General features: G+C 53.6%; 4 protein-coding genes across 4 annotated transcripts; all 4 read left to right on the forward strand.

The window, feature by feature from the left end:
* Nucleotides 1-959: 959 nt before the first annotated feature.
* T310_7204 (uncharacterized protein) lies at nucleotides 960-1,418 on the forward strand (the record flags this gene model as incomplete). Its single annotated transcript, XM_013469994.1, has 1 exon — nucleotides 960-1,418. The coding sequence occupies one exon, from the start codon at nucleotides 960-962 to the stop codon at nucleotides 1,416-1,418; it is 459 nt and encodes a 152-aa protein (XP_013325448.1).
* Nucleotides 1,419-2,742: 1,324 nt separating this feature from the next.
* Nucleotides 2,743-4,359, forward strand: T310_7205 (Rhomboid family membrane protein; the record flags this gene model as incomplete). Its single annotated transcript, XM_013469995.1, has 3 exons — nucleotides 2,743-3,190; nucleotides 3,259-4,241; nucleotides 4,309-4,359. 3 exons carry the CDS (start codon nucleotides 2,743-2,745, stop codon nucleotides 4,357-4,359), a joined length of 1,482 nt encoding a protein of 493 aa, XP_013325449.1.
* A 925-nt stretch (nucleotides 4,360-5,284) lies between these two features.
* T310_7206 (DHHC zinc finger membrane protein) lies at nucleotides 5,285-7,166 on the forward strand (the record flags this gene model as incomplete). Its single annotated transcript, XM_013469996.1, has 2 exons — nucleotides 5,285-5,486; nucleotides 5,536-7,166. The coding sequence occupies 2 exons, from the start codon at nucleotides 5,285-5,287 to the stop codon at nucleotides 7,164-7,166; spliced, it is 1,833 nt and encodes a 610-aa protein (XP_013325450.1).
* A 689-nt stretch (nucleotides 7,167-7,855) lies between these two features.
* Nucleotides 7,856-10,949, forward strand: T310_7207 (beta-galactosidase; the record flags this gene model as incomplete). Its single annotated transcript, XM_013469997.1, has 3 exons — nucleotides 7,856-9,170; nucleotides 9,235-9,736; nucleotides 9,803-10,949. 3 exons carry the CDS (start codon nucleotides 7,856-7,858, stop codon nucleotides 10,947-10,949), a joined length of 2,964 nt encoding a protein of 987 aa, XP_013325451.1.
* Nucleotides 10,950-11,381: the final 432 nt, after the last annotated feature.

An 11,381-nucleotide genomic window follows, 5' to 3' on the forward strand; every position in this document is an offset into this window, starting at 1 on the left:
AGGGTTCTCAAAGTCCTTCAACACCTTCAAAACGGGCGCTACAGCAGATAATAAAGGGTTGTGAGATAGCTCTATACAACGCTGCTATTCTAGCACAGGAAAACCACGATCTCCGTATGGCAAACGAGAAAGAGAAGCAGAAACGAGGGCGATCAAGGCGCCAGATGTCTCCTAATCAAGGCCTTTCTGTACAGGAAGCGAGAGATCTCATACACCAGAGAAACGAGCAAGGAGATGAGATACAGGAGATAGCTATGGGTTCTGCATCTCTACCTTCCAACGCGCCAAGACGTGCTCCACCAACATGTTCTAATTGCCATATTCAGGGACATATTAGAACTGGTTGTCCTACACGTCTAAATATATAGAACTCAATGAAATACACGTGTTTTGGTTGTTGTGTATAGCTTCAAGTTTTCGACCGCGGTCAGAATTCGATGTTGGTGTCCGGTTCGGTCGGGTGTCCGGTTCGGTTGGGAATTACGTTAGCTGGGGGCGCTTAGTCATCGATCGAAGAACGGACGGATCGCCTCAACTCCGGTTTTTCCGGCGCCCGCGCTGGTTATCAGCCTGCATTAGCTAAATCACTCCCTATCCGCTGGTCCTGTAAGTCCCAGTCCTGCCTGTGCAACATCCCAGGAGTGCTGTGCTCTGCTTTCTTTGTCCTCCCCCGTGTTTCTCTTCGTTTGTCGCTCTTCTCTTCTTCGTCCCTATTTGAATTGGTGACAGACCCTCCTCGTTCCTTTCGTTCCGATTTGTCGACTGCGTAATCTCTTGTTGACGAAATACGCGCCCCCGTCGTCCTGCCAACTCTCGAGAAACACAATCTGCAGAGAGGCCCAGGTCGCGAGTTGTCCCTACCCTTTTAGTCAAGCTGTGACGGCCTTTTCAAGAAGGCCCGACAACTCGACTTGAGGCCACTGCGTCACACCCGCCTGCCATCCGACAATCAAGTCGCGATGGCGACTGAGATGCACTCCTTCTACACCCCTTCGGCACCGTCCCATATCTCTTCTCACTCGCCTCAGATCGTGGACGAGCTTATCAGCAAGTATTCCTCCACAATGTCGACGACCAGCAGTTCGCCATCACCTCCCACCAGCCAGCGTCGCAGCCTTCTCAAGCGCGTTATCGACCGCATCCGTCTCGAATACTACCGCTACGAGGTCACATTCGGCGTCTACGTGATGACCCCCGGCGAGAAATTCGTTGCCAACACCTTCGTGATCGTGTTCCTGTCCCTCCTCATCTGGGCTTCGCTGCTCTACTTCCCACAGCTTCTCTACCAGAAGCTCAGACGCCTTATATGGCTTCTGACCGGCCACAGCGAGGATGTGGGTGTCGTCTTTGACATGTTTGACAAAGGATTCCGAACGCAATCGGCTGCGCTTTCGACGAGCACCTCTCTGGCTTCCTGAGGGGAGCATCCGACCTGCTATAGGACGTTCTATGATTGTACAAAGTATACAGCGTCACGTTCTGTAATTTTACTCTTCGTTCTGATCGTTGTTTTTTGGGAGTCGGTGAGGAAGGGGTTCTTTCTTGTTCTGTTGTACTGTACGTGCCCACCCCCACAATCTCTATCGTTGCAGTGCTGACGTTCCATCAGGCTTTGTAACGATACCCAAGTCCTCTTTCTACTAGTCGACTCGGGTTACCACGGCGTTGTCGGATTGCCCGGGCGTGTTTCTCTATATAATGCATAGTTCTAATGACTTGACCGGGAGAGGAGCGTCACCCGGCCCTACTAATGCGACCATGCGAAGAGGAGGACTTAATGACGGAGCGGGCCACGCCATGTTTGGAGTTTCATGTGGGTCAATGGACATGGAAATTGATCGTTTCATGACATGACAGGGCTGACGGTGGAACGGTCGACATTGGCATCTGGAATCTGGATGGGGATTGCGGCGGAGAAGGGAGGAATTGGAAGCGGAATCCCCAGCCGCGGTGTGGCTGATCGAACAGGCCTGCTGGAAGCTTTGACGTTCCTACACGTGTATTTATTTTCTTAGCAGTTGTATCCAGTAGTACCTAGCAAATAATATTAATACTGTCGTTGCAGCTGTTAATGTAATCACAAAGTTCCCGTCGAGGAGACGCGTCACTAGCCTTGGCTGCTAGCATCGGCTGGCTTCTGAATATTTAGCAAGCCTTAATTGTGGAGAAATGCAGTGTGCGTGTGGCTGAGATGCCAAGCAGAGCTGATACCTTACAGTTAACAGCGTACAGACAGCGCTCGTAACTCGTAAGGCACTGACGCACTGACGGTGACGCCGATCCGCGCCAGGAGTGGATGCCGCGTCTGCACCGCCCTGCTGTGCGTCCATGGCCGAGTGCTTTATTTCCGTCCCAACCCTGATAATTCATGCCTCGTTGATCGTATTCTGCCTTTTCCAAGATTCTGCAATTGGCATCCCTCTTTTGGTCTGCTGGTCGAGTCCCTCGTTGACCTCGACTGCAGCTGCCATTCACTAGTCACTGCTTACTGTCGCTCCCACGTGCATGGCGCTGTGACTGGGAGTGTCTCAGCATTTAGTGGACACTCCGGTCGCAAACATCGTATTGCGCCTTGTTTTGAATATTCGAACAGTCCTTCAGTCGAAGTTATTTTTTTTTCTACGTTCCGGTTTCTCGTCTCTGCATGCAGTCCTTACAGCAGGGAGGTCATCCTTGAATCGATCGTTGTCTTTCGTTCCTCGCCGCTGCCATCCGGTCTCTCGCTAAAAATCGTCGCCCAAGATGGCAGCAAACGACTACTATAACAGCTTCAGAAACGAGCCATCGCACGGCCAGTATGCCCCTTACGACGGATACCACCACCCGCCGTCCAACAACCCTCCATCGTTGTCTCCATACGATCCCCATAGCGACCCGTATAACCACCGGCATAGCCAGAACTCCTTTACCTCGGACCACCACTATGATACCGTCGGTGGGGGAAACCATGGTCCGGACCAGTACGCAGAAGATATTCCTCTCAAGCCGAATGCCCAGCAACCCCCTCAGGTGCCGGAGCCCGATTGGATGCACCAGAACACGCAGTACCATCCCGAGGTGCCGCTGAGCCCGGACACAGACGCAAGAGCGAGAAGACGGAGGGGTTTTTTTAAGAAGAAGATCGCGTGGGTGACATATCTGTTAACGATCATTGATGTCGCCGTGTTTATAGGCGAGTTGGTCAAAAATGGTACGTGAGGAGTATTGCGAGATCCGTGCTGATACGTATGATGGATAAAAACTAATCGTCGTCTGCAGCGCAACTGACGGGCAGTCCGATTGAGATCCATCCGACCTTCAACCCGATGATCGGGCCTTCGCCGTACGTTCAGATCAACATGGGAGCCCGCTTCGTGCCTTGTATGAAGAACGTTCCCGGGGTCCAAGACAATCAACAGGTCATCTACTGGAACTGCCCCAACTCGACTTCTACCGACTCCAACGACCCCAGCAATCGTTGTACGCTCTCCGAGCTATGCGGATTCGGTGGTGTGCCCAATCCTCACCCGGGTGGTTCCTTGAATGATCGCCCTGAGCCCAATCAATGGTTTCGCTTCATCATTCCCATGTTTCTCCACGGCGGCATCATCCACATTGGGTTCAACATGCTGATGCAGATGACGATGGGCGCGGACATGGAGCGGAACATTGGCTGGTGGCGGTATGGACTGGTGTATCTCTCGAGCGGCATCTTCGGGTTCGTGCTAGGTGGGAATTACGCTGCGCAAGGCATTACGTCCACAGGGGCGTCTGGCAGTCTGTTTGGGATTATGGCGCTCTTCTTGCTGGACCTCCTCTACACATGGAGAGAGCGTCGAAATCCCATGGTGGAACTGATCTTCATGATTTTGGAGGTTGGCATCTCGTTCGCCCTGGGTCTCCTGCCCGGCCTGGACAATTTCTCCCACATCGGCGGCTTCATCATGGGCCTGGCCATGGGTCTCTGCATGATGCGTTCTCCAAACTATATCCGGGAACGGATAGGATTGCCCCGAACTCCGTACGTCGCCATGAGTGGCGGTGCTGGACCTGGGCGTGCGGAGGACGAGGACAAGGACCGAGCGTTCATCAGCAGTCAGCCCCTTCGGTTTTTCCAAGGCCGCAAGCCCCTGTGGTGGGCATGGTGGCTCGTGCGGGCGGGCGCTCTCGTCGCGGTTGTGATCGGTTTTATCGTCTTGTTGACGAACTTTTACAAATACCCGCAATCGAACTGCTCATGGTGCTACCGGTTGAGTTGCCTGGTAAGTTCTTCGTGCCTTGGTGTTTCCTCTGTCTTTTTTGCGTTTCCTGGCTAATTATGTTTTGCAGCCTATCAAAAACTGGTGCAGCTTGGGTAATCTGCAGTTGACTCCGACCTAATCTAGATACCCTGGAGATACCCTGGATCTCTTTCTCTCTGTCTCTATCCGTTGCTGGTATATATATTTATATATCTGTATATGTTTGATGTCACGAATTTTCTTGCATAACCCCTGGCGTTTTACAATTCTGAGCTGGACTGAGATTGGTGCCATTGGTGGACAGAAAGGTCTTTGGTCTGCGGTGAAGGATAGTGGGCAGCGTTTTCTTATTATCTCGGTGGTCTCGGTCTGGAGGGGAGGTGTCAATTCATTCCAATATTCTTTATCCTTTTGATGACTTTTTTTTCGATTCACAACTCTGGGGAGTTGGTTATGCTGCACACATTTCAGCTAAGGGCTGCAGAAGAAAAGTCGCTAAAACTAGAGCCATTTCAACAGCCAGTTTTCGACTGCCGTACATACATACAACCGTATTATTATTTCTCCACGTTCTAAGCAGAAGCATCGGTAGTTGGATGTAACGTTTCGGTATATTAGATGTCAACAAACGTGGCTGTGTCGCGAGTCTTGGGACGGGCGCGATCCGTGGATTCGTCAGCGCCAAAACTCCACAGCCTTATCGATCGGTCCGTCAGCCAGCAATCAGCCGCCGACTAGCCGAACGAAGCCTCTGCGTTGCTTATGACCTTTCCGGTGGTGTCTCGCGTTTCTCTGCTCCTCTTTTCTGGCCCTGTTTGTCTTTTTTCTCTTTCTCTCTTGAATTAATCTAGATAATCTGTAATTCTTCGTGCATTTGTTCGTTCTGCCTTTTTCCCGCATATCCGTGCGAAGTCGAGGTCGAAGTCGAGGTCGAAGCATCGGAATGAGCTTGCAAGCAAGCAAGACAATGACTGCTTCCTCCATTTGATACATTTTCCCCTTTTCAGAGCTCGTCCTTTCCAACACTACGCGAGAGAGAGAAAAGTGAGAGGTGGGTGAGAACAATGGCGACGCTCGCTCCGTCTCCTCCAGCGTCGCCGAATCTGCGCAAACGACGGACGCGACGGTGGGCTCGGAAAATCGAACGGTACTGCTGTGCGGCACTGGGATACTTTCCTCTAGCGTTTGTCTATGGCCTCACGACGTGGGCGGTGTATGTTGAGGCTGGGATTGGATTGCGGCGGCCTACGAAGAGCTCGTGGCTGGGTGGGTGTGCCCATAAGAGAGTCTATCTATAGATAGATTTTTTTCCAAGGTTGTTTGATCTACAAGAAAACTGACCACTGGCACAATTCAGGCCTGCCAAGCTCGATTGTGGGAATCTCGCTCTATCTCCTCCTCAATGCCTCGTATACGGTCGCCGTCTTTACCGATCCCGGATCCCCGCTCAATACCACTAGAGGCAAGGGTCGAGGTCAATACAGCCATCTGCCGACGACGGAATTACCCGAATTCACGTCCTACACCGTCAACTCGTCCGGTGGCGCGAGATACTGCAAGAAATGCCAATGTCCCAAGCCCGATCGGACGCATCACTGTTCGAGCTGCAAGCGATGTGTCCTGAAGATGGATCATCACTGCCCGTGGCTGGCCACGTGCGTCGGGCTGCGCAATTACAAGGCCTTTCTACTCTTCTTGATATATACTTCGTTCTTCTGCTGGGTCTGCTTTGTTACAGCGGCGTTGTGGATCTGGGACGCGGTGTTGAACGACACGCAGTTGACGGACGCTATACTACCGGTCAATGTCGTCTTGCTCGCAGTTATCGGAGGCATCATTGGGTTGGTGTTGACTGGGTTTACCGCGTGGCACATCAGCCTTGCGGTTCGCGGCATGACCACGATCGAATCCCTCGAGAAGACTCGCTATCTCTCCCCGCTGCGAAAAGCGCTGGAACGGCACCGTTTCGAGACCCCTATGAACAACGACAGCCACACGGGCGCGGCGTCCGGGGATGACAGTTTTGGCCATCGGCTTCAGGGCTATGGACAGCAGATCATCGAAGCTCACGCCAATGCTATTCCGGGCGTGACGCGGGCCGAGGAAGGAGAAGAACGGCCTTCTCCGTTGGCGCGTAGTCCCGAGGCCCGTCCTCACCAGCAGCAACAGGACGTTCTCTCTTTTCTGCAGGAATCGAATACGGCCGGCACGCCGGCGCAACAGGCGTTGTATCGCTCGTATGAGGAGCTGGAGAGGCAGCGGGAACGAGAGCGATACCAGGAATACCTCGACTCACAGGACAACGAGAAGCTGCCGAATGCGTTTGATCTGGGGTGGCGGCGCAATCTGCGGCACCTGTTCGGCGACAATCCGCTCCTTTGGGCGCTTCCGGTCTGCACGACGATCGGCGACGGGTGGTACTGGGAACCCAACCCAGCTTTCCTCGAAGCGCGCGAGAGGATCCGTCAAAAACGGGAGCAGGAGTGGGCGGAGTGGATGCAGCAACAGCGACAGCAGAGCTACGAGTACTGGATGAGCGGGGTGGAAGAGCAGCAGCGAAGAAATAGTAGCGGACCAGGAAGGCCGATTGCAACGCAGCATCTGCGCATGGATGCGGACCAAAGCTCCCATGCAGAGTCATATGAACGGCCCAGCACGGGCGTCTCGATGAAGACGCTGAGGCCGATGTCTCCCCGACCCCGGTATGGGGACAGCGACGACGAAGACGGCCACGACCACGACGGCTCCGCCTCACCGCGTTACGACACGAGCTCGGGCTCAGACGAGGAGCGCAGGAAGCACCCCAGCAGCGCCCGTATCATGAAAGCGGGCAGTATGCGGGACTCGCGAAGCAAAGCCGACCGGGTTCTGGGCATCCATCGGGAGTACAAAGATCAAGAATCTCCTAGTACAGGCACACCAGATGAATGGCGTGACTGGGATTGATGTGGTCTTTCGCCTGTATTTCTCGTCTTTTTTTGCTCGTCACTGTCAATGTAACTTTATATCATGTGCATGATAAGAGGGGTTTTTTTAATGCTTTTGTTTTATGGTTATATCTGTGAATGGCGTTTTTTATTGTGCCCCTCCATTTGATTGGCGTTGCAGTTATGCCGTGATAATGGAGATTTGTCTTTTTTGTGTCTTTTTTTGTCTCAAGTGTTTTCAGGATGAGTATGAATTAAGAGTTATGCGATTGTCAAGTCGAGAGTTGCATCTAAGACGGTGTGGGAGGCGGTTGTATTGTACGGAGTACTGTACGGAGGATTGTTCTGTATACACTCGCAACCCTGCCAAGAGCCTCCGTCTGTCGACCAGCTCGTCCTCAGCCAATTGACTGTTTATAATCGAATCGAGCTAATATTAATTAAAAATGACGATTATTGCCTGCCTCTCCACGCCGGCGGAGATTTTGCTAGCATCAAGCAAAAACAGATTCCACCAATCACGACGTCGCCGGCATATCGATGGCACGAAGACCGAGGGATTGAATTGAAGACTGCGCGAACAGCAGTCTGTATTTAATGCATAAACGAGAAGATGCAGATGGAAGCGCTGCTCTTGTGCTAACAGTTTGGAAGAACACGGTCACACTTTGGGTCATGTGGTTCCGGCACTGATCGAATTGGCCAGCCATGCGCTTCCTTTCGCTTCTTCTCCTTCTTCTACCGGCAGTCGTCCTTGGAACGCTGCTGGGGCGAACAGACGACGGCAAGACCACGGCAGTGACCTGGGACAAATACAGTCTGTCCGTCAATGGCAAGAGACTGTTCGTCTTCTCGGGGGAATTCCACTACCAGCGCCTGCCCGTCCCGGAGCTGTGGCTGGACGTCTTCCAGAAGCTGAAGGCGAATGGCTTCAACGCCGTGTCGGTCTACTTCTTCTGGAGCTTTCACAGTGCCTCTGAGGGCCACTTTGATTTTGAAACCGGCGCCCACAACGTCCAGCGGCTGTTCGACTATGCGAAGCAGGCTGGCCTCTACGTGATTGCCCGGCCTGGGCCTTACTGCAATGCGGAAACCTCTGCCGGCGGCCTGGCGCTCTGGGCAGCGAACGGCCAGCTGGGCAAGGAACGCACCAGCGACGAGCGATACTATAGCCGGTGGCTGCCCTGGATGCAGGAAATTGGCAAGATCCTGGCGGCCAACCAGATCACCAACGGCGGGCCGGTGATCCTCGTGCAGCATGAGAACGAGCTTCAGGAGACGGTGTACAGCCCAAACAACACCCTGGTGGTCTACATGGAGCAGATCGCGCAGGCACTCGATGCCGCCGGGGTGGTGGTCCCCAGCACGAGCAACGAGAAGGGCATGCGCAGCGTGAGCTGGTCGACCGACTATCACGATGTCGGGGGAGCCGTGAACATCTACGGCCTCGACTCGTACCCCGGCGGCCTGTCCTGCACGGATCCCAACGCGGGCTTCAATCTCGTGCGGACGTACTACCAATGGTTCCAGAACTACTCGTTCACCCAGCCCGAGTTTCTGCCCGAGTTCGAAGGTGGCTGGTTCTCCGGCTGGGGTGGTGTGTTCTACGACGGATGCACGTCCGAATTGTCGCCCGAGTTCGCGGACGTCTACTACAAGAACAACATCGGGTCCCGCGTCACGATGCAGAATCTGTACATGGCGTTTGGAGGCACCAACTGGGGGCACAGCGCGACGCCCGTGGTGTATACCTCCTACGACTATGACGCCCCGCTGCGCGAGACCCGCGAGATCCGCGACAAGTTGAAGCAGACGAAGCTGCTGGGACTCTTTACGCGCGTGTCGTCCGACCTGCTGAAAACGGACATGGTTGGAAATGGCACCGGGTACACGAGTGACGACGGCATCTACACCTGGGCGTTGCGCAACCCGGACACGCAGGCGGGGTTTTATGTTGTTGCGCATAATGACAGTCCGTCACGAGCGGTGACAAATTTTGCAATCAATGTCAATACCTCTGCAGGTAATAATTCATGGATTGGATTTAATTTTTTTTTTGGTGAAGAGCAGCTAGCTAATGACAATAGGACCCGTTTCCATTCCGAATGTCCAACTCGACGGTCGACAAAGCAAGATCATCGTGACAGACTACAGGTTTGGAAATTCGGCCCTGCTCTTTTCCTCCGCGGAGGTTCTTACTTATGCGAACCTCGACGTCGACGTTCTCGTTCTGTACCTCAATGCCGGTCAGACAGGGGTCTTTGCGCTGAAAAACCCTCCACCGGGTCTGACGTATACCGTGTACGGAAACTCCAATTTCACAGCCTCTCGATCCAAGAATGGAACGACGACCTATTCGTATACGCAGGGAGAGGGCATTTCCGCGGTCAAGTTCTCGAACGGAGTGCTGATCTATCTTCTCGACAAATTCACCGCGTGGAACTTCTTCGCGCCTCCAACCACGTCTGACCCTGCGGTGGGCCCTGACCAACACGTCTTTGTCATAGGACCATATCTGGTCCGGCAGGCTTCTATCCAAGGCGATACGATCGAGATTGTGGGTGATAATGCGAACACCACTTTCATTGAGTGAGTCATAATCAATCAATCAGTCAGTCAATCATCCCTGAGGTAACAGATTACTAATGCCAGCAGGGTTTACGCTGGAGATCCCAAGGTCAACAATGTGCAGTGGAACGGGAAGCATATCAATGTCAGACGCACACCCTATGGAAGCTTGGTCGGGCAAGTCCCTGGAGCGGAGGACGTCGTGATTTCGCTCCCCAAGCTTGGCCCCTGGAAGGCGCAGGACACAATCCCGGAGATTGATCCCAACTACGACGATTCTCGCTGGACGGTATGCAACAAGACGGTTTCGGTGAACGCGATTGCGCCGCTGTCCCTTCCGGTCCTCTACTCGGGGGACTATGGGTATCACGCCGGGGTGAAAGTGTACCGTGGACGGTTCGACGGGCAGAATGTGACGGGCGCCAATATCACCGTCCAGAACGGTGTTGCGGCCGGGTGGTCAGCGTGGCTGAATGGGAAATACGTGGGAGGATCAGCGGGCGATGTCAACCTCGCAGCGACTTGGGCGGAGCTGCAATTCCAGAACAGCACGCTCCGGGCCAAAGACAATGTTCTGACGGTCGTCACCGACTATACGGGCCACGACGAAGACAACGTCAAGCCCGCCGGGGCGCAGAATCCGCGAGGCATCCTGGGCGCCGTGCTGACGGGCGGAAGGAACTTCACATCGTGGAAGATCCAGGGCAACGCGGGCGGGGAGAAGAACATTGACCCGACACGCGGGCCCCTGAACGAAGGAGGCCTGTACGGCGAACGCATGGGCTGGCACTTACCGGGGTACGAGCCGCCCGCGACAGCGTCCGACAGCAGTCCTCTCGAGGGCGTGTCCGGCGCGGGCGGACAGTTCTACATCACGACGTTCGAGCTGAACCTGGATCCAGACCTGGACGTCCCGATCGGTCTGCGACTGAGCGCGCCAGCAGACGTCCCCGCAGTGGTGTACGTCTTCCTGAACGGGTACCAATTCGGGCATTACCTGCCGCATATCGGACCGCAGAATACATTCCCCATCCCGCCGGGCATCATCAACACGAACAAGAACAACAACGCGAAAAACACGCTGGCAATCAGCCTCTGGGCGCTGACGGACAAGGGCGCCAAACTGGATGCCGTCGAGCTGGTTGCGTATGGTAAATACCGGACGGGGTTCGATCTGAGTCATGACTGGAGCTATCTGCAGCCGGGGTGGGTGGATCGGAGTGAATATGCTTGAACAAGCAAAGAAAAAACTATGCGTTAGTAGGAAGTGACGAAGCGTACTGTACGGTACACTATACTCCGGAGTATTCTCTTGTTAATAGTCAAAAGTAATTTAATTCCCCTGAATACTCCCTTCTAATATAAACTCTCGTCCTTGCCCTCGCTGCTCAAACACAACGGCAGCAATCCTAGAATCTCAAGTTGCTGTAGAGTAGAAGCATAACAAGAGTTATGACACAGAGAGTATCACTGTTTAGCTCTGCCAGAGCGAACCCAATAATGTCTGGATGTGGTTGCTGATATAAAAAAAGAAAGCAGTATAAGTGGTATACAGAAAAAGCGGTTACGGATACAATACGACGAAACCGAGATGAGAAAAAGCGAGAGAGAGAGAAAAAGAGAGAGAGAGAGAGAGAGAGAGAGAAAGAATTGGTAGGTAGTAGGG

The sequence above is a fragment of the Rasamsonia emersonii genome, assembly GCF_000968595.1.
Source record: "Rasamsonia emersonii CBS 393.64 chromosome Unknown ctg1118621760515, whole genome shotgun sequence".
Taxonomy (NCBI): domain Eukaryota; kingdom Fungi; phylum Ascomycota; class Eurotiomycetes; order Eurotiales; family Trichocomaceae; genus Rasamsonia; species Rasamsonia emersonii.